Source organism: Chanos chanos, chromosome 2 (assembly GCF_902362185.1).
Source record: "Chanos chanos chromosome 2, fChaCha1.1, whole genome shotgun sequence".
Classification (NCBI taxonomy): domain Eukaryota; kingdom Metazoa; phylum Chordata; class Actinopteri; order Gonorynchiformes; family Chanidae; genus Chanos; species Chanos chanos.
In genome coordinates, this window is record NC_044496.1 from 38,483,224 (window position 1) to 38,506,532 (window position 23,309).

General features: G+C 40.7%; 4 protein-coding genes across 4 annotated transcripts; 3 read left to right on the forward strand and 1 right to left on the reverse strand.

Annotated features, from left to right (window-relative positions):
* Positions 1–166: 166 nt before the first annotated feature.
* On the forward strand, positions 167–5,157 carry agk (acylglycerol kinase). The gene is made up of 15 exons (XM_030765095.1): positions 167–363; positions 670–709; positions 964–1,043; positions 1,153–1,228; positions 1,326–1,418; positions 1,864–1,896; positions 2,002–2,096; positions 2,345–2,414; positions 2,577–2,656; positions 2,770–2,827; positions 3,018–3,165; positions 3,334–3,431; positions 3,559–3,629; positions 3,932–4,016; positions 4,482–5,157. Exons 1-15 carry the CDS (start codon positions 254–256, stop codon positions 4,620–4,622), a joined length of 1,278 nt encoding a protein of 425 aa, XP_030620955.1. The 5' UTR covers positions 167–253; the 3' UTR covers positions 4,623–5,157.
* Positions 5,158–8,226: 3,069 nt separating this feature from the next.
* dennd11 (DENN domain containing 11) lies at positions 8,227–13,852 on the reverse strand. The gene is made up of 9 exons (XM_030765094.1): positions 13,474–13,852; positions 12,647–12,746; positions 12,288–12,446; positions 11,482–11,638; positions 10,619–10,757; positions 10,197–10,328; positions 9,626–9,776; positions 8,641–8,709; positions 8,227–8,422 (listed from the first exon to the last, which is right to left on the reverse strand). The coding sequence occupies exons 1-9, from the start codon at positions 13,850–13,852 to the stop codon at positions 8,227–8,229; spliced, it is 1,482 nt and encodes a 493-aa protein (XP_030620954.1).
* A 921-nt stretch (positions 13,853–14,773) lies between these two features.
* wee2 (WEE2 oocyte meiosis inhibiting kinase) lies at positions 14,774–19,600 on the forward strand. Its single transcript, XM_030765320.1, has 11 exons — positions 14,774–15,034; positions 15,247–15,458; positions 15,681–15,735; positions 16,067–16,236; positions 16,712–16,833; positions 16,902–17,048; positions 17,462–17,566; positions 17,899–17,984; positions 18,324–18,507; positions 18,784–18,922; positions 19,441–19,600. The coding sequence occupies exons 1-11, from the start codon at positions 14,774–14,776 to the stop codon at positions 19,598–19,600; spliced, it is 1,641 nt and encodes a 546-aa protein (XP_030621180.1).
* A 1,399-nt stretch (positions 19,601–20,999) lies between these two features.
* Positions 21,000–23,112, forward strand: bida (BH3 interacting domain death agonist). Its single transcript, XM_030765321.1, has 3 exons — positions 21,000–21,259; positions 21,788–21,921; positions 22,907–23,112. Exons 1-3 carry the CDS (start codon positions 21,019–21,021, stop codon positions 23,096–23,098), a joined length of 567 nt encoding a protein of 188 aa, XP_030621181.1. The 5' UTR covers positions 21,000–21,018; the 3' UTR covers positions 23,099–23,112.
* The last annotated feature ends 197 nt before the right edge of the window (positions 23,113–23,309 follow it).

Consider the following 23,309-nt stretch of genomic DNA (forward strand, 5'->3'; position numbering starts at 1 on the left):
AGGCCTTAAATAGTACAAAAGTAAGACTGTGTGTGTGAATCTCTAAGGCCATTCTTAGTCTTATAGAAATTGGACATGGGAACTATAGGGTGGACGTCCATTGTAGCAGAGCGGATAGCTTTTGTGATGCACCTGTCACGTTCAAGGTAGAATGTCAACGAAGAGATGGTTGCTCGAGGATACCTCAGTTAAATATTGTCAATTAAGTAGATTGATTTATGTGCGTTTATAGTAAGAAATTGTCTGTATAATAATGGCCCGGGTTGTGAAAGTGATACGGACTCTTCGGAATCATTGGAAAAAGTCCACTTTCGCGGTGTGTGTCTTGTCTTACGGAGGACACTGGCTGTATGGAAAGCACTGGTTAGTTCCATTATTTCGCCCTCTTAGTTCAAGATGTCCCGTGACGCTGAAAGATCTTGAGAATAATTTTGACATGATGATTTCAGAGTTTAATTTGTGTAATTTAAAACAGTTTAAACTGGGATCTGCCGAAATGATTTGATTTAATAAGGCTCCGCTGACAGCCAGTAGTTAAATACACAACCGTTTGAAGATTTAGAGATTTTTTTATTTTTTTTTTTAGTTTCGATGATCAGTTGTTGTTGTTACATCCTTAGAGGGCAAGTGCAGGCTTATAAAAAACTAACGTCAGGTTTGTATCCACAGTGACAGCGTGTTGCGACGAGAGGCTTGTATGGAAGCCAGGGTGAGAAATGATTGTTTTCTGTATTCAAGTCTGCTCATGCTGTGTGTGTGTGTGTGTGTGTGTGTGTGTGTGTGTGTACGTACGTGCCGGTATGTGGAAATAGCAGTACTGGAGCTGTAACCACAGCTGGTATTCCCGTGGCTATTGTTTTATGACTAACAATGATATACTAGTGGCAGTGCTTGTGTCTGTCCAACTCATATTGAACATTCTTCCACTGCATACCATGGTCCGTTTACTGAATCCGTTTGCAGGAATTTGGTCGGCAGTTAATAGGTCCTCAGGAGCAGCTGAAGAAAGCCACAGTCATACTGAACCCTGCTGCCTGCAATGGGTAAGAGAGCTGCATCACGTTTTCATTGTGACAGATATAACAGCAGCCATTTTTACTCCTACTTCTAATACTTTGATTTCATAATGCTTTTCTCTGATTTTGCCTCTAGAAAAGCCAACAAGTTATTTGAGAAGAATGCGGCACCTATTTTGCACCTTGCTGGTGTGGACGTTAAAGTAGTTAAGGTAGTGCTGGAGTGTTTTGTGTTCTTTTACCTGTGTTTGTGAGTATTTTCTTACAATATTCTGAAAAAAATGTGTTTTTTCTTTTTCTTTTTTACAGACAGACTATGAAGGCCAGGCCAAGAAACTGATGGAGCTGATGGAACAAACAGACATGTTGATCGTTGCTGGTGGTGATGGGACTTTGCAGGAGGTATGGACCACTTTAAAAATTCACTTTTGATCAGGGGAGCATTATTGATTACCACCAGCTATCACTGATGAGTCTTCGTTGACATTATACACAATGTAGAAGTGATAGCTACACATTAGCAAGCTTGGCCGGTGAGTCACCCAGCAAATGTAAACCTGTCCTAATGTTTTTTGTTTTTTCTTTTTCAAACTTTCTAAAGTCACAAACAGCGCTGCTCTCAGGCCTGTCAAGACGTTTTTTATGTGATAGTTTGAATTTTAGGATGTCATTATCTGATACTTATTTGTCATCTGGCAACATACTTCAGGCATTTGACTGTGGCTGTATTCAGTTGACTTCTAATTTCTGTTATGTTGTCTATGTGAATTACTGACTTTTGGTTAACACAGCACATCTATTCACAAGACTGTTGGGTTTTTTTGTGTTCAAATGATGTAATGTTTAGGTTATCACTGGGTTGTTGCGAAGGTCTGATGAGGTGAGTACTGACACCAATGTTAATTTATGCCAAGACTGTTTGTGTTAATGTATTTCCCTTTGCCTGAGCTTCATTCTTTGTTTAATGAGTCTTTGTAAATCTTAGGAGATCTTCAGTAAAACACCAATAGGATTCATCCCTCTGGGCTCCCATAATTCCCTGAGCCAGAGTTTGCATCCTCTCTCTGACAACAAAGTAAAGTAAGTCGTTCCCTGAGAAAGAATAGTTAAGAGGTATTATGTTATAAATAGAGAATTTTCAGTTAGGCAACGTTTTAATCAACATTTTTCCAAAACTCAAGCATCATTTCATTCATTAGACAGCTGTGGCTTTTACAGCAGACTTACCATGATTACAGAGAAATCTCGCCTTCTGAAATCTCGCCTGCTTCTGTCTAGTTGTGACATACTTGCTACTGTTCTGATCCTGTACTTATGATTTATTTCAGACACATCACCACAGCAACCCTGTCCATTCTGAAAGGAGAAACGGTGCCTCTGGATGTGTTGCAGATTAAGGTGAGTGTAAGGTGTTCTGTTGAACTGGTGTAAAAGATAGCAGAGCTGACCTGTGGTACACATTAGGCCCAGTGAAGCCTTCTTGCATTAACTTGATTGTAATGTTTTCCCGTTGTGGCATGTCTGTTCCCTGCTGTTGGCTAAGTGCTAATATGGTTTCAGGGAGAGATGGAGCAGCCAGTCTTTGCCCTGTTAGGCATTCGTTGGGGTGCATTCAGAGATGTTGCTGCTTCCATTAGCAAGTATGAGTCCTTATCTCTCATTGTCAAATACTGATAGCGATGGTTGATTTTTTTTTTTTCATGTTTCGTGGAAAGGTTATTTCGCCAAATAATTTTCTCTTTGTTTGATTAAGATATTGGTACCTTGGACCACTGAAGACAAGGGCAGCACACTGGTTCAGTACACTACAGGTCAGTATGATGTTCTTTCTTTGTTTATTGTCTTGTGTGTTATCATAGCCCATAGAGCTTATAAGCATATAATTTCCTTTATGCTTCTCACTCTTAACAAAAGCTCTGTTGCATCTCCTTGTGTAGTCTTACAGTTGTCGTGGAGACAGTTGTCATGGTAATAATCTCTGTGGTCCCTCTCCTCAATCAGGAATGGCCGCAGGTTCGGCAGGCCTCCCTGTCGTACCTGGCCCCTGTCCCCCGACCCCCTGACCTGCCTGCCGAGAAACCCTCACGCCCCAACCTGCTCTACCGAATTTACCGCAGACTGAAAAATTACTGGAACCCTCCTGTTGAAGGTATTGTTGTTTTAGTATAAGTGCGTTTGCGTGAGGACAATTCAAGCAGATACATGTCTGCTGTTGTCAGTGGCTCTTTTGTTGTGATATTTGAGTTTGATTTTAGATTTCAGATTTGGTATTATATTGAGTACATCCCGGTGCGTGTCTGTGTCTGTGTGTGTGCAGAGCCGCCTAAAGAACCTGAACCGGAGAGATGGGAAGATAAGGAGATCTCAACAGTGGAGCTCTCCATTAGCACACAAAACAAGAACCCTGTTCAAAGAGTAAGTGTTTGTTTCTCAAGTCACAGTCTTTGTGTACACTTCACACAATGTAAATATCCCCTGAAGTGTACCGTAGATTGTGTACACTTTTAATGTTGTATTTGTCTGTGTGTGTTTCCTCTCTCAGCGTGCCGATGACTCACTGCTGGTATGTGTGGAGCCAGAATCTTTCACAATTGGAGAATTCATTACACAGGGGTGAGTCTCTTAGCACCTCCGTCCATTATTAGGACCCATTTAAAAAAGCAAATATTAATAGACTGGCAGATTTTCTCCTATTTCTTTACAGAAAAAACAACCAATTAGACCTGTGTGTCTCTAAAAAGATTTGCGTTAACTATTTTAGGTCTGGATGTTTTTACTTAAGAGAAGAGAAGTTATGCTTTTAGCTAATAAAATTAGTTCATTGTTTCTGTATTTTAGTAAATGCTGCAGTTTCTTGAAATATGTTTAATCATGCAGTAAATTACAAACAATTAATGTGGGCTTACTTTGCTTAGGACTAAGAAAGCAGAGGACCCCTCAGTGTGCATGAAGAATGCTCTGAAACTAGAGGCCGGTGCATGTCGACTCAGCTTACCCCAGGTCTGAAAAGCAACAGTTTTGTTCAAATTTATTTTAGCGCACTTTCAGTTCTATGGGACAATATGTTATATTTGTGCACTTCATTAATGTAAAGAGTTAATTCTCTTTTATTTAGCAAACACTGAGAGTTATCATCAAGTTACATTTTATGTTGATCCTTTTATGATTTTAGTGCATAGGACTGTGCTCATATTGGCATTGTATATCTGTATTTCAGGCATTTGTATGTGACGTTTTATCATTTTTACAGTGCTTGAATAACATGTCAGTGGCCTGCATTTAAGCCATTACTCTGAAAGTAAAGCCATTATTTATATAATAATATGTTTCTATCAGTTACTGCAAGTATAATCTAAATTTTCAGCTTATGTTCAACAGTTGCATCAGTCTTGTGTTGGGAGGATCATGGAAATGTTGACAGTCTGTTCATGGCCTCTCCCTTGCTGTTCTTCCCTTTGACCACAGGAGGGTGCTGGCTTTTATGACATTGACAATGAAGAGTATGAAGCCATGTCAGTGGAGGTGAGACTGTTGCCACGGAAACTGCGTTTCTTCTGCAGTGCTGAGAGGCAGAAACAGCTGCTCTCACAGGCCCAGGGTTATTGAGAGAGATGCTGAGGTGGCATGAAAATGCAGAAAAGACTGAGGAGACTGAGAAAAGACTGCACTTCAGCTCAACAGTCATGTTTAACCTGGCTGTTTCTGCCTTTAGTTGTCATGGGAGCACAGCACAGGACTAAAATTAGAACTGTCTCTTACAATGTTTCATTTATTGATGACCTTTTTCGGTGTCGGTAGGATTTAAACATTTACTACGTGGACAAAAACATTTCTTTTTACAACATTCTGTTGTAGAATGTGGACCATGTCTCTACATTACAACCTCACAACTCGGTGATCAACTTGAGAAAAGATGAAATGCATGACAGCCTGTGCCATGAAAGAGTAAAAAGTGGAACATAGTGTTTATTGTTTCAAAATGGCAGCGAATCGAACTCGCTGGCGCAAAAGAAAAGGTATCCATGCAGCATACAGAGAATAGTACAACAGGTGTGACTAAGAGAGGTGTTTAAGATGATAAGAGGAATGACTGGTTTATGTGCATCTCTGAGTACCAAGACCATTAAAACGACAACTGTTCAGTCATTCAATCGATTCACCCACAAAACAAACAAACAAATTCAACTGAATATGGGCACAGGTCAACAAATTGTTCTGTACATGAGAAAAGTATATTACATGGTCACATAACTGTACATTCCTAATCACATTTAAAACACACATCAAACAGCAAAGTTCAGTCAACAGACATCTGTAAAATGTTAAGCATAGGATTTGTTTGCAAAAGCAAAACATAAGTGTGAAAGCGACAAATTTATATATTATTGTTCAATCTTTGCTGCAAAATACACCACGTAGCAGGTAAATGCACATTTGTTAATTTAAATATATTTAACAGTTTTTTACATAAAAGCAAGGCCTTATGGCTCATTTGCAATGTTCTTAACCTCAAACCCAATGACCAATCTTGAGTGCCAGCACTCAACACGCTTGCAACCTGTGGACATATTAACCCCCCAGAGAACTGAAGTTAAAACTCAGCATGTACTTGATCTTTATGATGGCTGCTTTTCTTATGATACATTTAAAACATTTGATTTAGAGTAAAGTCATCTGCTTTAAAGGAGGGAGCTGGTGTTTCTCACAGTATTAATTTCCCCCCTTCACTCTCAGTGCCCTCTAATACATTATAACCATTTAGAAAAGGAAAACATATGCCTCATTGCACAGTCTGGCATCAAGCTCTTTGTTTTAACACTCCTTTGATTCTGAAATACTCTTGCTGAAATAATTATGTTTATACCGTAAGGACTAAAACATATTTCACACCTGGAGAACTTGTTTAGTTTGTGTTTAGTCCTAAGACCAGTATACCAAAGGTCTCACTTATCTGGATTTAATGAAATAAGCAGTCCCCCCGGGTTCCTCTGTGCTTCAGTTTAGTCCTGCTAAAGGAGCCATAGAGAGGGGGTTCAGTTTTAGTTAGACTCCCTGCTGAAACAGATGGAGCCCGTGTGCCCAAAGATGGGGCTAATCCCCCCCACAACCCACCCCCCAAACACGGTAACACTGGAACAGCTCCTCTGCACACAATGGAGCCTCTGTTAGACAGGACAAGACAGTAGGCAAGGCTGTCTGTGACCCAGCAGAGGCAACAGAAACCTCCCAGACGCTATGCCAACGCAGCAGAGCCGAGGATTACGCTTAATCTACAACAAATTAAAATCCAATGGCTGGTGTTGTTCAAATCCAGCACAAAACACACACACACACAAAGTCCCTCCTGACGGGGACACCTGCTGACTAGGCCTATCTGGATTCTGCCAGTGCTTTGCTTTGCTGAAAAGATTTTACAGCTGAACAAAGTCTTTTTTGCAAATGCACCAACACTCTCAAATCCAATTTATATATACATGTGTTACTGAACATGAGTTGGGCAACAGTTGTACAGCATTCATTAAACCAAGTCATAGACACATAAACATTCATGTATGTGCCCCCCCACGCCCAAAAAGAACAACAATGGGAAAAAAAACACTTAATGCTTAACAATACATATGTGTGAGATGAAAGAAAAAAATGCAATGAGACTGTTACATCCAAAAAGTCGTTCATATCTCCTGTTTCTTCCAGAGAAATAGAGTGATGACATAACAGTTGTTGGAGCAAAAGGTTTACAGTTGCCAAACAATCATTACCAGGTGTGGAGTCAATGATGTCCTGTCCAGAAAATCCTCTAGCTCCTCACTGATCAAGGTTTAGTTAGATCATAACAGTCAAATTACAATGGCAACAGACTTGGTCAGATACAGTGGCCTTCAATAGACAGCCACAAATACATCAAACTAGTTTGACATGAAGTTCCAAACATTCATAGTGAAGTTGTTACGGTGTTCAAGAAGTGTTTTTTTTTTTTTCACATGTTCGTGTTGTTTCATAAGTCCGAGAGGAGTGTAGAGGAGAGAGCACATTCACAGTCATCTGCCGGAACTTGGTGGAGAACCAGAACTCTTGACAAATCTGGCAACAAGCTGAAACCATCATGTCCCTCCATGTGCTCACACTGAGGTGCAGTCCAATAATCACTGCTTTAATATGGCCGTTTTCAGGGGCCACTTTCCAGTCAGAACCGTCCCTGTTTTTCTTTTAACCCCCCATAGAATGTGACAGGATGAAGGGTTTGGGGGAAAAAAAGGACTGAGATGGTGGCAGTTTGTGTAAGGCCACGTTAAACAACAGCAGAAACAGCAAGAAGAAAACCAGAAATTCAGAGATAAGAGAACACAGCATTCCCAGCTCTCCAAAAATGTGTATCACTTGCTTTTGTTCATTATTCTCAGAAGATAAGCCTGCCTGGTTATACCTTTTTGAAGTAAGCAGAACAAATATACTCAAAAAGACATACAATTTCACCAAACCAGAAATTACAGTAGGGTTCTATGACCACCTGAACCATAAAAACCGTCATCTATGTGATCTGACAAATTTGAGTCACATTTACAGTTTACCTTATGAATCAACCAGAAGCCTACACACCCACATGAATAAGGGCAGGGCTCTAGCTAGTTTGCTTTTCATTAAATTTCAAACAGTCCCTGCAAAGAGATTGATCTCCCTGTGAAAACAGCAAAGTTTGTCAAGAGAATGTCAGCTGGAACTACAAAGTCACTGTTTCTGTGGAGATGAACCTGTTCTCAAAAGAGGAGAGCTGCATAAAGAGGCACAGACAACAGCTTCATCCTCTACAGAATATGAGCTTAGGCAGAGCAGATCAAAGCAGAAAAAAAAAATACAGAGGAGGCTAGAGCAATACTTTGAAACCACACTGATGCACACAGACACACACACACACATACACACACACAAAAGAAGACTCACGCAAGCGTGACAGGCAGCCAAATGGTATTGCAGCCCATATTTAGACAGATGCCCCCCGGTGAAAAGGGCAGTTTCAGTGCTGTCCAGTGGTCAGGCACAGGTCAGAAATCAGTCCAGAAGATGCCCAGATGAACAAAAGAGAGGAAAACAGGGATACAGGCAGTGTGTTTGGACCCTGTCTGGCTAAGAGCTCCAGAGAAAGGGATAAATAGATAGAGTAAGAAAGAGAAAGAGAGAGAGAGAGAGAGAGAGAGACAAAGCCCCTCTCGGTCTAAGGACAGCAAGGGTTATCAATAACTAGCATGACATCGATGCCATAAACCTCCAGCAGGTCCACCAGGAAGCCTCGGTCTCCCTGGGGGTCCAGACCCATGGCTCGCACATGCTCCGCAGTCAGGGTGGGATCGGCGCTCCCTGCCACCTCAGACAGCGTTTGGAAAATTCGGTTATTCTGCTCCATGAAGAACCTGACAAACAAAGAGATCACACACAAGAAGAGATGCAGCTGATTTGTTCAGTCAAGACAAGTACAGCAATACTTAAAACATACAACACTGTCTACACATTGATTTTTACTGCAGTTTTTGAGGTGAAAGAAGACACTCTCCCCCCCCGCCAGGAGAACAGCACCACACTTTGTCTACTGTGCTAGCACCATGCATTAGTCTGTCTATCAGTCACTCACAGGATGAAGAGATCCTCCTCACTGGAAGAGCAATCACCATCCACCTCCTGAGAATATAGCAGCAGCTGCCTGCAAAGAGGACATCATCATCGTCATCATCAAAATTATAATTGCTGTCACCATTCTCTTCTCTACAGCTTCTTTCACAATGTCCCTTAAAATCACTATATAAATAAAATTGCATTAAATGTGTATATATATCTATATCTCTGTCTAACCTTCCACTGCCATAGTTTCTATTTTGAGTTAAAACTTTTACCACACCTATTGCTAGGCCTGAAAAACTAATGTCAGTTTTACAGACTTGGATTATGTAAACCAGCTTTTTTTTTTTTATCAATACTCAGTGTGTAATGAAAACATACTCATGTATTTTAAACTGCTCGTCTGTGCATTTAGCACAAACATCTGTAACTCTGTCTAACACATTTCAAACAATGAACATAATATTCACATAGATCACTAAACTTATATTGTTCAGTGGAACAGTGGGTGTGGTGAAATGGCAGTTGAACCACTGTCATTATTGTAAACAGATAACATACATAATCTGTATTTGCTCACATGACATTTTAAATAACGGTCCCTTAAAGTACACATATGAATGTATGCAAATTTTATGAGTCATGTGACATGAACATATTTGGTATGAATATGTAGGGAACATGTAAAAATCACTCCTTTTGCCTCCATAGGCTCAGAGAAACCATTACTTTACAGTTTACTGTAAGTGTCCATCATCTGAGAGTGTCAGTGTTAGATTCAAGCCTTACGCACCCTGTAACTGTCTAAACATTGTAATCTAAACTGCCAAGCCAAACATTGGCATTGCTTACTCGAGAGAAAACGTCTGTGACTCGATAAAACTACAAATTATAATGTGTAGTCAAACGAAATCACCAAGAGACACAGGTGTTTTTCACCTATGGTTAGAATATATGGATGATATGGGTAAAAATTTTGTAACTGTAAGATGATAAGGTACCTCTGTTCACTGAGCTTTCGATATTTCTCTTTATCTGCAGTGTTTAGTCGGAGGAGTGGCTGAAGACTCTCTCTGTGTGTTTTCACGTTCTGGTTATCTACATAAACATCATACAAATCTTTCTTCTCCTCAAAGATCTTCTCTGTTGTACCTGATATTACACACACACACACAAACACAAAATATTGCCATTGACTAATATTATTTTCATTAATGTTCATTAACATTCATTCCATTTGTTTTGATTTCAGTAACTTGCATAACTTAAATTTTTTTTAAGGTACAGAGAATTCATAGACTCCAAGAAATAGTATTCATACACCAACATGTCAAATACAGATTCAAGGAATGCTGATGCAAGATTACACCACAATACAAACTAAACTACTGTCCAAGTCAGTCTAGACTGTCCAATAAAAGGATACTTCTTTTTAAATCCAACAAATACAAGAATCTGACTAACTAAAGCAAACCTTAGAACAGATTTCACAAGTTGTTGGACCTCAGTTCAGAGCAAGTGTCTGTCCTGTGTAGCAACTGGTTTTGAAATCTTCTATTGTTTGACACTCACAGGCCACATAGGACAGCTCAGTTTCCAGAGCTGTGATGTCAGCTACGTTGATGTAGAAGAAGGGGCGGAGCTCTGGCACTGCTACTCCAATCCCAGGTATGGACACATTGGCAAGGCAACAGCAACAGTACACTACAAAATATAACAGTCTTGTCAAAAAGTGATCACAATAAATAGCATGAGTAAGAGTATAAAAATACTGTATTTTGTTGCTGTTAGAAAAATTTGTAAATATGAAGAAAATATGATCATATGTTCAGCAGAACTTTGATTTTATTCATTTTAAATGTACTAGCAGGTTGACACATCTAATTTGCTATGACAGCAGAAAACCAAACCAACAAGTAGTGAGGAAGAAAAATGGCACGGGCGCGCGTGTGTGTATGAGTGTGTGTATGAGTGTGTGTGTAAGTGTCTTTTACCTCGGTAGCAGACTACTCCTACTGGTGGAGGTGAGAAGATGAGAATGCGTTTTCTGAGCAGGGCAAATTTCCACAGCACCATAATCTGCTCTCCAAAGAAACGGATGAACTGGGACATGCAGCCTGCTGGGTGTGTGATCTGAAAGCCCATCAAATAAAGTCAGTAAACAACGTGATATTCAACTGTTTACGGCACAATCCGCATTGGCTCTGGCAACCAAACCAAGTTCAAAACAGACATTCTTGTTTCTCAGCCTGTCAGGTTAGGGGTTTACTGGGAATCAGAGGATGAGTATGTCCCAATCTCCTCTGATCTCTCAGAGACCGGTGGATAATCTTAGACTTCAGTAATTCTCCATAACAGCTTCAGCTAATTAAGTCAATGCACAGGGCTTCGGAACATGTCTTTAACAAACCGGCTCATTCTGTTCCTGTTCTTGAGTTGCTGCAAAATCAACCAAACTAATGAGAGAAACCTCCATTTAAAAAACAGAGACAAAAACAACAACAACAAAAAAAACAGCCAAATGTTTGACTAGAAGAGAGCTTATTCAACCTATCACATCTATCGTTCGGCTTTGTAAACAACAAGGAACATGAAGGAAGAGTGATTCAGAGCCACTGCATCTGTCTGATCATGTTTAATTTCTGCCTGGGGAAACAACATAACGTCATATTTTTGCTTCAATCTGGCCTCAGTATGTCGAACAAAGCGTATTAATAATGAGCTCGAGCAGAAATGTGCATTCCAGAGTCTCAGAACGAGAGATGAGATGCCCTGCTGCTCTCTGGAAGAGCTGTTGTCTGCAAGTGGAAAACACAGAGAACACAATAAATAAGAACACTGGACTGTCTCTAACTACCTTCATCTCTGGATGCATGCAGCGGTTAACCATTGTGGTGAGGGCACTGGTAGGGCAGGCAGTGACCAAGCCATTTCCTCCAGAGGGTAACACAGCCTTCTTATCCTCATAGAAAGCCTCCAGAGGAGAGTACTGTCCAGGACACTGAAGCTGGTGCCTGTGGTCAGACAACATTCAAAGACTATCAGTGAAAAGGGGGAGATATAAAGGCACAGTTCAGTGGAAGCACTATATGACACCACAGGTTCAAAACATACTTCTCAAGACTATGTGTTGGATTTGGACAAAATATACAATCTCAGCAAATAAAACCTCCATCAACTGCACTTGGCCTTTAATCAGTTATCAGTATAACCAGAACATTCTGTATGATCATGCAGAATTTAAGATTATGCAGAAACAGCGGGAATTTAAACATATTTTGTCAACATGTGTCATGACTCGGAGCTTATGATTAATAAATAAGACCTGTTACAAATTTAGAAGGAAAGATGAGGAGAAATGAAGGAGTGAGTGAGCTGTGATAAAAAGGTCACTGGTGCAGAAGAAAAAAAAAACATAAAAAAAACAGAAAGAGCAACCAGTGAGACACTGCTCAAGACAATTCACTCATACATGATACAAATGTTATAGACTGTTCAGAACCAGGGCTGACATTGCATTGCTTTACTTTCAATGTACTATCCACAGACACAAGTATATAACAGGATTCATCAATACTCCAAAAGGAGTCGGTAAAGTCAGAGATACAGGGCAAGTGCAATATTTTGGCACATTCTGTAGAGTTTTCAGTTGGAAGCACTCACCTAACCTGGTTTTCCAGAAAGTGCATGTATCGGTAAAGTAGTGTGTAAGATGGAGACAGAATACCCACAGACTTCATTCGAGCTCCTCTCTCCAACTCACTTTCCACTGGCATGTTGGCAAAACATGCCAGTCCAAAGTAAGAACCTTTACGAAAATATCTAAAATAACAAAAAGGGAGAATATTAGACACCTCTAAAATCATTGCAGTGTTTTTATCTATCTGTGGCACACAGAGAGCTAATGTTTTATATTATGAATATGCAATGCATAGTTTAACATTAACACTATGTATTGGCTAGCCAGTTTATCATGACTCCACTGTGTCTCATTTATTCATTTTTCTGGGTGGAGTCCTTACATAAAGTCACTGGTGATTCGATGTGAACCACTGGCCATGGACTTGAATTCTACTCCCTCCAGATTCACATCCTGAGGTAGGCACCATTCAATCATGTTACCTGTCAATCACATCAGAGGGTTACATCCTGCAACACCAGGAGAAAAGTAAATGTACACGTAGACTATTTGAAACTTAAGGTTTTCTTGGATATCGTAAAGCCATATGGACACATTTTGGTCTCGGAGAAATATGATGCATACAACACATACATCCTTTCTTCATCTTTTACTTTTGTTTATGTTTGTTCAATCTAAAAATATTCATTCTGACTACGTCTTGACGAAAAAAAGGAAGTTACTGAGAAAACACTTATTAGTCAACTGGCTATCTGAACAACACTTTCACCTAAACCACTTCCCTTTCTCCTTAGACAAATGTACCTTCCACTGCAAACGCAGTTTAATCACGGGTGTATGGACGTGGCTGCAGTTCACGCCTAATGATTACGCACACAATGACTCTAGAGGCTTGAATAGGGACTTGTTATATTACATATGACACACATAGCGAAAGACTGACAAAATATGAAATTAAAGGCATACACCGAGGTGCTAAAATAGCGCACAGATCAGTATCTTATTTGCGTTCCGCCTATGATATTACTGTTGAACTGCTTAGAGACAGAGTTCAAGAGAATGGTGTGGGATTGACACTGTCATTCTTGTGAAATCTTCTGCAGTTTACAATGGTAGGCCGGTGTCCTGTTCTTTGTAACATAGCCCAGTCAATTCATAAACACTACTGATCGGAACGACTTTAAAGCCTCAACTTCGAACTCCTATTACCTGATCTGGTATCAAAAGTCACCACGAAAACAGCAACGATTTGGTCTTTTTCCTCCCATTCGGACACTCTTCGATCTTTGACGGCCAGCCCAGGGAAAGTGCACTCCGCCTGTTCGTTGCACGTCGGGGCACCCTCTCCTGGCCCGGTTTGTTTTGAAGGAGAGCTTGTGCTCCCGCTGTTAACAGCTGTTGAGTTGGTTAGATCTCCTGCGCTTGTATCCCACCCGATACCTGCAATGGTGCTACCCAAGGGACGGCAGTTAGACGGACTTGACTCTAAAGAATTTTCATCTTCTAAAGACGGGCTCGTTGGAGCTGGTTCGGCTGGAGGGACCTCCTCCCAATCAAGTAGCGGAGCACGATCCGACTGCTCCACCATCGTGTTTACGGTTATCAAGAGAAAAACAGTTTCCGCTGTGCAAAATAATAACCAGAAGCGAAACTCAAAAAACAGTCGTATTCACCAGATATAACATAGTTATACTTTTCCAAATGTTTATCTACAAAAGGCAGGACCAAACCAGCGAGACCCTCTTAACGTTGTCAGACCGTGCCTGTTTCAAGCACTGTTTTGATGACGTCAGTTACTTCCGCTCACATGACACGTTATAGTTAAAAGCTTTTATTGACCAGTGGGAGTATATCTGATACTGTCGTATTTAATGTTTCCACTAGTATCTCATGTTTATGTTTTCACTGCCTACATCATTGATTCCAATATCGCTTTTCTTTTCTTTTCTTTTTCAGGTGATTGCATCGCAGGTGATGAGGGACATGACATCTCATTAAGCCAATGCCCGAGTTGCACTGAGTAGGCGGGACACCCAAGGTATTTTTTTTAACAAAAAGAAGTTGCTCGGGCGCGAAATTCGAGCGTGGTGTGGGAGGCCACTTTGCCTTAAACGTAAGTCAAATATGCACAATTTGTATGGATATAAGTTACCGTGACAGATTTTTAAGTCTACTGTGTAGTTAAATCTTGAGTGTTATCTATCTGCTCTCCGCTCAGTCAGCCCATCAATATAATATGGACTAACTGCTGCTTGCTTGAATGTTGCCATAACAAGGATAAACATATCGATAGTTATCTGAGAGTACGATCGTCCGCAAATATTTTTATTTGAATTTTAAGTGAATTTCTGCACCGCTTCAATCCAGTTTAGTTTAAATCCTCGTCTTGTAAACTCAATCAGCTGTGAAGCTGCTGAAGGCACTCTCAATGAGAATTTATCAAACGGGCACTCTTCCCTGTGCCCAAAAGTAAAGTCGCATCATGGCCTCCCCTCTGTGATGATAGGGTATGGCTTCGGTGAATGAACGAACGGCTCAGCATCTGAACTTCTCCAGCTGCGGTGAGGATGACTGTAGCGACAGCAGTCTGGATGACTGGGCGCCTCGAAGCGTTCCCCTCCGAAGCCCCTCCGCCGCCTGCCAGACACCTAAGGCGCAGCGTCATCGCGTCAGGAGCGCAACAGTAGTCTCTCCCTCCCTACCGACCTCACCCATACCTTATGCTGCTTGGAGGAAGCTAAGGCTTTGTGAATCTCCCAGTACACCTAAGGTACGGACACAGACTTGGATTCACTTTTTTTTCTAACAGTGACCTCAGCGTTTGCATTTCCAGGGTTATGTGTGCATGCACGTTCATGCAGGAAAATGTTTCCGCGTGAACACCACGAGTCTGAGACGTGATTAATCACAGAATAACTTTTCATTTGTTTATAGACTGCTATTAACACACAGGGATGTTATGTCACCTGTTTCCCCTTTTAGAGTCTATTGTCCAAGTCATCTCTGCCTTGCTCCAGTTCCAAACCTTGTCGAAGTCAGAGAGGTCTGGGCTACTCTCTGGCCTCTGACCCGCTGAGCGCTCGCATGCCCTCCGTCAACATAAACCCTTTCACTCCAGAAACGATGTGCAGGAACAACAACCACTGCAAGAGGAAAAGTCGTAGGAGTGATGACGATGATGATCACATTCACAGGTAACAAGCCTTTACACTTAGACCAGGGACTGTTGGGAAACTCGTATGGTCTTTTATCCCAAGTCAGATTTTTTTTAAACCTCTATTGTTTTATATTATCACTTTATTTCCCTGCTCTTGTAACATCCTCTAAAAATGTGAAAGATGCCATAGTGATGCTAGTATGTAAAGGTTTAATAAAAATTGAGAAGTTAAAAGTTTATAAATATATCTTGTTTGTAGATTAAAGGAATCTCAAACTTCATCAGATGATGAAGAGCTTTTTCTACCATCAAAGGTAGGGCTTTTTTTTTTTTAGAACTTTTTTTGTTTCTTTCTGAAGTAAAAAAGCATGCAGAGATGTATACATGGTAGCCCAAACCTATGATTGTTTTATTTATGATATTCATTTTATAGTAATGAGAATCTGTTTGTTTTAAGGGCTATTTATCCATCAGCAGTGCTCTTCTGAAGAGCAGATTTTTATTCCAAAGAGACAAGATCAGCGAATCAAAAAAATGAAGTGAAAAGAGGCTTTCTGTCATCCTGTGCGTTGCATGTAACCTGGAGTTCTCTCCCTACCGTGGTGTTTTTCTCTCACGGTCTGTCGGCCATCTGTTTGTTCCCAGAGGCCAGCAGTGCACTCCTTTATGTTGTCACGCTACGAGAGTGAGTTTCTGGAGCTGGGCCGTATCGGCGTGGGAGAGTTTGGCGCAGTGTACAAGTGTGTGAAGAGGCTTGACGGCTGCATGTACGCCATCAAGCGTTCACGACGCCCGCTCGCGGGTTCGGCTGACGAGTGAGTCAGCACTCCAGACCTACTGCTACATGGGAATGCTCAAACTGTGCTTGCTGATAATTTTTCACTTTTTTTTTTAAATGAAATCCCACAAGGGTTATGGCATCTATTCTGACTAATTTTAAGATGAGTCTATTAATATTCCGATACTTGCTGGAGGCTAATTTTAAATGATCGTGATTAAAGAGTTTTGCAGCCTGGCCTGCATGAAATGTAAGTGCTCCATTAGGGTTTAACACAAATTCAGACAAAGTATGCCTCATGTAAGTCCATTAAAATTTGCCAAATTTGTACAGTAATCAGCAGTTTTCTGATATGAAGCTTTGAGTTTTGTGCATCATGATTGTGTGTGTTTCATATTTGTGTCTGTTATTTCACTGGAGTTATATGACATGCTTCCAATATCACAGTGCATTTTTAATGGTAAGAAACTGGTGTGTGTGTGTGTGTTCGAATCCTGTCCTTTTGGCTGTAGGCAGCTGGCATTAAAGGAGGTCTATGCCCACGCCGTCCTGGGCCATCATCCCCATGTTGTACGTTATTACTCAGCCTGGGCTGAAGATGATTATATGATCATACAAAATGAGTACTGTGATGGTAAGTCTGTAATTCAACCTGTTCGTTACAAAATGTTCAATGTGTTAGTGACAAGTTGTCCTGTTCAGGTGGAAGCCTGCTGGATGCTATCACTGAGAAGGAAGCACAAGGCAAACTGTTCAGGGAGCCAGAGCTGAGAGACCTGCTCCTCCAGATCTCATTGGGACTTAAATACATCCACAGTTCCGGCCTGGTGCATCTTGACATTAAACCCAGTGAGTGAGTCATGTTTTTCACTCATAAGAGCATTAAGATAATCTGGGCCTGTATTCATAAAATGTCTCAAGAGTAAGACTGCTGATTGAGGATCAAATTTACCCTTGGTACTCTTTGTTACTATCTAAAATAGGGCCTCTATTAGGACTCCTTCTCTTATATTTTTAATGCAAACCATACATGATGCTTCTAGGACAGTACTGGACTGTAGGAAACCCCTTTTTGGGGAAGACACTGTGTTTAATTTGTTTTGACTATTCGGATTCAAATCAAGGACTAGATTAGTTGCAATAGGTGTGTTTGTGTGTAGCACCAAAGTAAAAACAGTAACCAGCACTCTGGGCCTTCACAGGAACAAGAGTCCTAGTATAATCACTCTTTCATTAAATGATTTAAGCCTTTTCATCCTCAGGTAATATTTTCATCTGTCATCGGCCTGGCCCAAGTGCGGGCGGAGAGGGAGACAGCGAGGAGGAAGAGGATGGAAACCCTTCCTCAGGAGTGGTTTATAAAATCGGTAATCCTGCTATTTCCTGCAATACAAAACCCTTGCTTTTTAAACATTCTCTCTCTCAATTGCCAAAATATTTGTGCTAGATGCACTGTTATCACTCCAGATTTTCCACTGCATGTGTCTTGAACTGAAATTAATAAGGGAGGTTTTTCATGTACTGAGACAACAAGATTACATTGATGAACAGGCTGTCTGAAGTCATGATTAAAGCCTAGGTGTACTGTAATCCTTCAAGTTATTTGATTCACTGAGTACTCTCGCTTTAGGTAGCTCCTCCAAGGTGAATGCATAAGTTTGGGTTTATCTGTGTCTGAGTTGTGTTTTACTCTCTCCAGGGGATTTGGGACATGTGACATCCATCAGCAATCCGCAGGTGGAGGAAGGAGACAGCCGCTACCTGGCCTGTGAAATACTACGAGAGGTAAAACTTAAGAGCCTTATCTAGCAAAGTAATAATGAAATCAATCTTTAACTCTGAACAGATCTTAAAAGGTTATTTTAGTTGGTCCAGATTGGTTTCTGGTTTTTTTTGTTTGTTTGTTTGTTTTTGTGTTTTTGTTTTTTTTTTAAAATGTGACAACCGTTTAAAATGACCTGCTACTTGAAATAGCTACAATACAAGCAAAGGTTTGAGAATATGAGATCACAATTGTACAGTAACATTTTAAATGATTTTTAAAGTGAAAAGTACACTGTATTTTGTTTGCTGTGTACGTTTTCATTGAGTCTGTGATCTGTGCCTGTGGCCTTTTTCCTGCAGGACTACACCCACCTTGCCAAGGCTGATATTTTTGCACTGGGCCTGACTATGCTATCAGCTGCTGGAGCACCACCACTGGCTCAGAATGGTGAGGACTGGCACAGCCTGAGACGAGCCCAGTTACCCAGCCTGCCACAGGAGCTCTCTTCCCCTTTCCGAAGACTTGTACAGGTACTGTGTGGAGGTACAACATGCAGTGGTTCACCCTGTTCACAGTTTAGTTTGTACCTTGGTTTCTGGGCCACGGTTCCGTTTGTATCATGGTTTACCTTGACAGAAAGTTGGACATAGTCAGTTGAACTGACACTTGTGATATACTCCCTCATCTAATTTGTCATTTAGAAGAGCTGTAAACCAGTCAAAGAAACAAATTACATTATTTATTATTTGTTATATGTATATATATTTTTTTATAAAGCCCTGAATTATAAATTATTATGTGTGTGACAGACTATGTTAGACCCTGAGCCTGCCTTACGACCGTCAGCATCTGCGCTGTGCAGACACCCTACACTCTGCAGGGAGCGATCTGGCAAACTGGCTGCACAGCTGCGTCAGGAACTCAATGTGGAGAAGTTCAGGACTGCCATGCTAGAGAGGTGAGGGAGGGAGAAAGCAAGAGAGAGAGCGAGCGAGTGCAATTGACTTGAACGACTGATCCTGTAACACCATAGTTTAGATAGGAGAAAATGAATACAGGGTGGAGAAGATTTGTTTTACAATTTTTTTTTCAGTTATTTTATGTAATGTATTGCCCCCAAACTGTTTCAAGACCACAGAAATGGCTTAGCTAGCAGAATGCAGCCGCGAATGAACCCCTCTTGCAGTTTTGTGTGCAATTTTACCAATATCCAATAGAGGGCGCCATAGTTGAGTGATAGGAGTATTCTTTATTGATGACCTAAGGTTATAAGAATATATTATAGGATATAGTGTTAGGATGCAGTATTTTATTACTCTGTTGACTCTATCACTTTGAAACCCCTTGTTTTGTGTTGCTGCAAAGCCAGAATTTTCTGGTAAAGGGAAACTGTTTACCAGCCCTTCATGAAAAGACTAAAATCTTGATCTTAAAAACCCTTACTAGTCCTTATGGCCAACCTCTCGTCCTTCACAGGGAGCTCCAGGAGGCTCGCTCCGCAGTCCTCTCCCCACAGCAGCACTCTCCTGCTGTGGGTAAGAAATCAGGAAAAACAGGATCACTGCCAAGAACAGGACGGAGGCTTGTGGGCCGAAATTCGGCACGATCAATGAGTTTTGGTTGCCCAGGGCTCTGACTCACATTAAACGCCACAAAGATTTGGTCTTTGTGAAGAATTACTTGATGATTTGATTTACAATACTTCTGTTAGCCCCTGTCAGAACTTCACAATGTTTTATTTCCGTGCTCTGCATATGTGGCACATAGCTTTTAAATGAAGCAGACACTCCACACACTCCAAAAACACCTGTGATGTAGGGGGTTTAGCTTTCTTTCCTTCTTTTTTAAAAAAAACTGTAAATAAAGATTTTAAGTGTTGAATTTAACAGTTTTCCTCTGAGACTGTGGTATTTAATTTTAAACATGAGTGGGTGTAAGGTTTAAGAAAAAATAGCACAAGTCTTTACTCAAACAAAAGTATAAACTAACAGGGAAGTATGTTTGTTTTGCTTGACTGCACTTCCACAAAGTAAGTGCAAACAGGGCGAAGGTCCTCTGTCTATGTCATACAATGAGCCATGCATACATTTGGTCCATTCGACTCTCAAATTGTTGTTGGTTCAGATGACAACTCTGTCGCCTGTTGTGAATCCTAATGTTCAAAAGACAACACGCTCCAGCAAGGTTATTTTAGCAGTGTTTGGGGAATTTTAAAGGATGTGTTCTGGCACTGAGCTTATTGGCTCTTTTAAAATGTATCTGGGAACTGTTGGGGAAGCCCGCACGAAGTGAACATCAGACAGATTTCCTTTTTTTTTTACCAGCTATGTGAAAGTTCATAGTACTGATTTAAAATGACTGGAGATACGTAAGGGGAATTCATTGCAAGGAAAATAAAGGTAAAGGTAAACACTCGTGGACACACACCTTGCGCTTGGGTGATTTGAATGGACAGGGCCGCGGTGTCAGACCACGCCTCTTTAACTTGTCTTATGAAGCAAACATTTCGATGCTTCATTAGTCTCAAGTTGGGCACTTAGTGTCTTCGCAAAACCATCGAGTAGAACGTGAGTATGTCTTACTACTGGGGGAAACAACAAACCGAAATAAAATCTGTGTGGTTATGTTTCACAGAGTTTATCAAAATAACTTCCTTGGGTTTTGTCGTAACGTTATCTAGTTTGGTGAATCATGACCGCTAGGCGCGCGTTTTCAAAATTAACATGAATACGTTAGTCAGCAAAATGAAGAGGTCAGATGAGGTATTTTTAAAATTATATATTTCAATTCAGTGCCAAATTATGCATTGTGGAAACTGTTTGTATAAAACAACATTAATCACTGTCTATTGTCATTATGATGCTTGTGCACGTGTTGTATAATGTTGGCAATTTCCAGCTAATACACTTATCTGTCGTCACCATACCCTAAATTGTTCTCTCATTGATTATCAGTCTTGCTCTTGCTACTGCATTGTGAAGTTTCAGAACAATGGTCTTGTCGCTCATTTTGAACTATTTGCAGATAGCGGACGTAAAATCCAGCCAAATAGCTATGGAAGCCTCCGGGAACGCGGCTAGCCGCCAGAAAAATTCCCTTATTCTACTGAGCTTCTTTGAGCAACAGGGCAACCAAAACGACAAACTCAAGGACGAACTGCGTCAACTTAATAATGAACTAAAACCATTCCGGGATATCAATGACTATGACAGTGATATCCAGACAGATGGACATCCGTGTAGTACTAGTAATCGACTTTATACGGGGGAGCTGGAGCATCACATTGAATTCCGAGGTAAATTCCAAGCCCTAATCGCTTTTGTTCCTCTTATCTCTCTATTCTTATTCTGCTACGACTTAACCTTCGATTTCCCATTACATTTCAGATATGAACGGTATGAATAACTTTTGGTGCATTTGTTTTTAAGCTCAGATTAAGCAGCTAAAATGGCAAGATAAATGAAGTGTCATGAGTTCGGCGTATAGACTAGGAACAAGTCCATAGTTTGGTCTGTAAGATTAAAAGGAAGGATCGCGGTCTGTAAAGGAACAACTGGACTCCTATTGTACTTCCGTTTGTATTTCACAGGCCCCGGGCGGTTGCTGTAGCGCATACTCATATTCAGTTTATTTCTATAAATATACTTCTGAGTTCTTCCTCTAAGTTGATGCATCTCTGTCTGGAAATGTTTGTCTGCGGTCATCTCTCTCTCCACCTTTCACTAATGTGAGATCTCAGGTTTTGGATTTTTGCTAGGTCATTAACTGCTATATTAATTATCTTCTCTCTGTGTGTGGTTTTCAACTGCGTTTGTCTTTCCAGGGAATGATCATGAAAATGAACAAGTGAGGCAAATAGCCGCTGAATTAATTGACATTGCTGATCGGTTTGATAACCTTGTTCTCACGCGGTCTGCAGAAAATCTGAATAGGAGACTACAGTCCCATGGCGGGAAGGTGAGCCTATTTTGGGTAGTTGTGTTATGACATGGTTTTCGAAAAGTTGAATAATGAATGGGATTGGATGTCATGTAAGGTAGAAAATATTCATGCCTGTTGCTTGCACAAACTTAGGAGACAAAACATAGGAAACATATCATGTTAAAAATGTCTGCAACTATAATAAAGTCCTGCAGAATTTTACAACCTTTCAATCTGAGAACAATTTATTGTTTCTGTCAGTTTCTTACTAAAGCTCTTGAAGGACCACTGTTGACTGAAAGCACCATTATAAACTAGCTTGTCTTGTGTTTTGAGTCAACAGATTTTCACAGCTGTTTCATCTCTTGGGTATTCATTGTCTGCTATCTTATGTGGAATAGGAGAACTAACACAGGCCCATTGCTAAACAAAATGATGAAAGCAAAACATGTAGCATAGACCCCATCTACCTGCTGTTGTCTTAATGTTGCTCTGTTTGCTGTCCCTTGTGCAACAAAACTTGGATAAACCACAAGGGGAAAACTGGAAACAGCAAATGCATTGAGATGAATAAGCTAGAACATTTTTGTTTGAAACTGCCAGACTTTGTACCACTGAGTCATATTAGCATTCAGTTTGTGGCACCAGTGATGCATACAGAACGCTGTGATTCAGATTCAAAACAACACACTAGTTGCCCTGCCCAAAAAGGCTGTACTACTCTTTTCAAAAGTGAAATATATGAAAAATCTGAAATATTTCTGCAGAGTCCTGTGACAGAGAGATGCTTTTTTTCTGGCAAAAGTGTGCCTTGTAGAAGAGGTAATCATCAGAAATAAACTTTATCCATGCCTGTGCAAACTCAATCCACTTTAAAATCTGAATCACTTGGCTAGTTTCAAGCACAGGAACTCTCCAGAATTTCATTTTTATTCATTCATTTGTTTGTTTTTTACATTACCAAATTCCCTCCCTTTTCTTCTTCGAACCTGCACCCTTTTTTGTGTTTTGTGATTGGCAGGAATGGGGAGCTTACCTATCTGAAGAGGTTAAGAGGTTACTGCACGGTATGCCCGATTTTCATCAATACAGCCAGGACTTTGTTCTCATGGCCCTGACGTTCACGCTGGTCAAGAAAGTGTGTGAACACACCCCCTCTCTGCTGCAAAGGCTCTTCAGTACAGCTGTGGACTTTGTCACGACCCACTCATAAAAGCCACTAGTACCAGTCTCTCTCAGATGAACTCAAGGCTCATCATGGCTGTTCCTTTCCCTAATATTCTGTTCCGTTATGAACTCTATGTTCCTCACCTTTCCTCAGGACAATCTTTATTGGGGGGGGGGGGGGGTTGTTGGGCTGGGGTTTGCTTGTGTTTGTTTAGGTACTGTCCCCAGCCAGGTTGGGTTCTGCAGTTTGATGCAAT

Bases quoted from the DNA above. Each gene is read 5' to 3' on its own strand.
- dennd11 (XM_030765094.1), bottom strand. From the start codon at position 13,852: ATGGTGGAGCAGTCGGATCGTGCTCCGCTACTTGATTGGGAGGAGGTC. The intron at 12,447-12,646 runs GTAAGGACTCCA...TTGTTATTTTAG, and splicing joins CGAATCACCAGTGACTTTAT to ATATTTTCGTAAAGGTTCTT. The intron at 9,777-10,196 runs GTGAGTGTCAAA...GTGTAATATCAG, and splicing joins TGAGCTGTCCTATGTGGCCT to GTACAACAGAGAAGATCTTT.
- bida (XM_030765321.1), top strand. From the start codon at position 21,019: ATGGAAGCCTCCGGGAACGCGGCTAGCCGCCAGAAAAATTCCCTTATT. The intron at 21,260-21,787 runs GTAAATTCCAAG...TTGTCTTTCCAG, and splicing joins GCATCACATTGAATTCCGAG to GGAATGATCATGAAAATGAA. The intron at 21,922-22,906 runs GTGAGCCTATTT...TGTGATTGGCAG, and splicing joins TACAGTCCCATGGCGGGAAG to GAATGGGGAGCTTACCTATC.
- wee2 (XM_030765320.1), top strand. From the start codon at position 14,774: ATGGCTTCGGTGAATGAACGAACGGCTCAGCATCTGAACTTCTCCAGC. The intron at 15,035-15,246 runs GTACGGACACAG...TTCCCCTTTTAG, and splicing joins AATCTCCCAGTACACCTAAG to AGTCTATTGTCCAAGTCATC. The intron at 18,508-18,783 runs GTACAACATGCA...AGACTATGTTAG, and splicing joins TGTACAGGTACTGTGTGGAG to ACCCTGAGCCTGCCTTACGA.
- agk (XM_030765095.1), top strand. From the start codon at position 254: ATGGCCCGGGTTGTGAAAGTGATACGGACTCTTCGGAATCATTGGAAA. The intron at 3,432-3,558 runs GTAAGTGTTTGT...TTCCTCTCTCAG, and splicing joins ACAAGAACCCTGTTCAAAGA to CGTGCCGATGACTCACTGCT. The intron at 3,630-3,931 runs GTGAGTCTCTTA...TACTTTGCTTAG, and splicing joins GGAGAATTCATTACACAGGG to GACTAAGAAAGCAGAGGACC.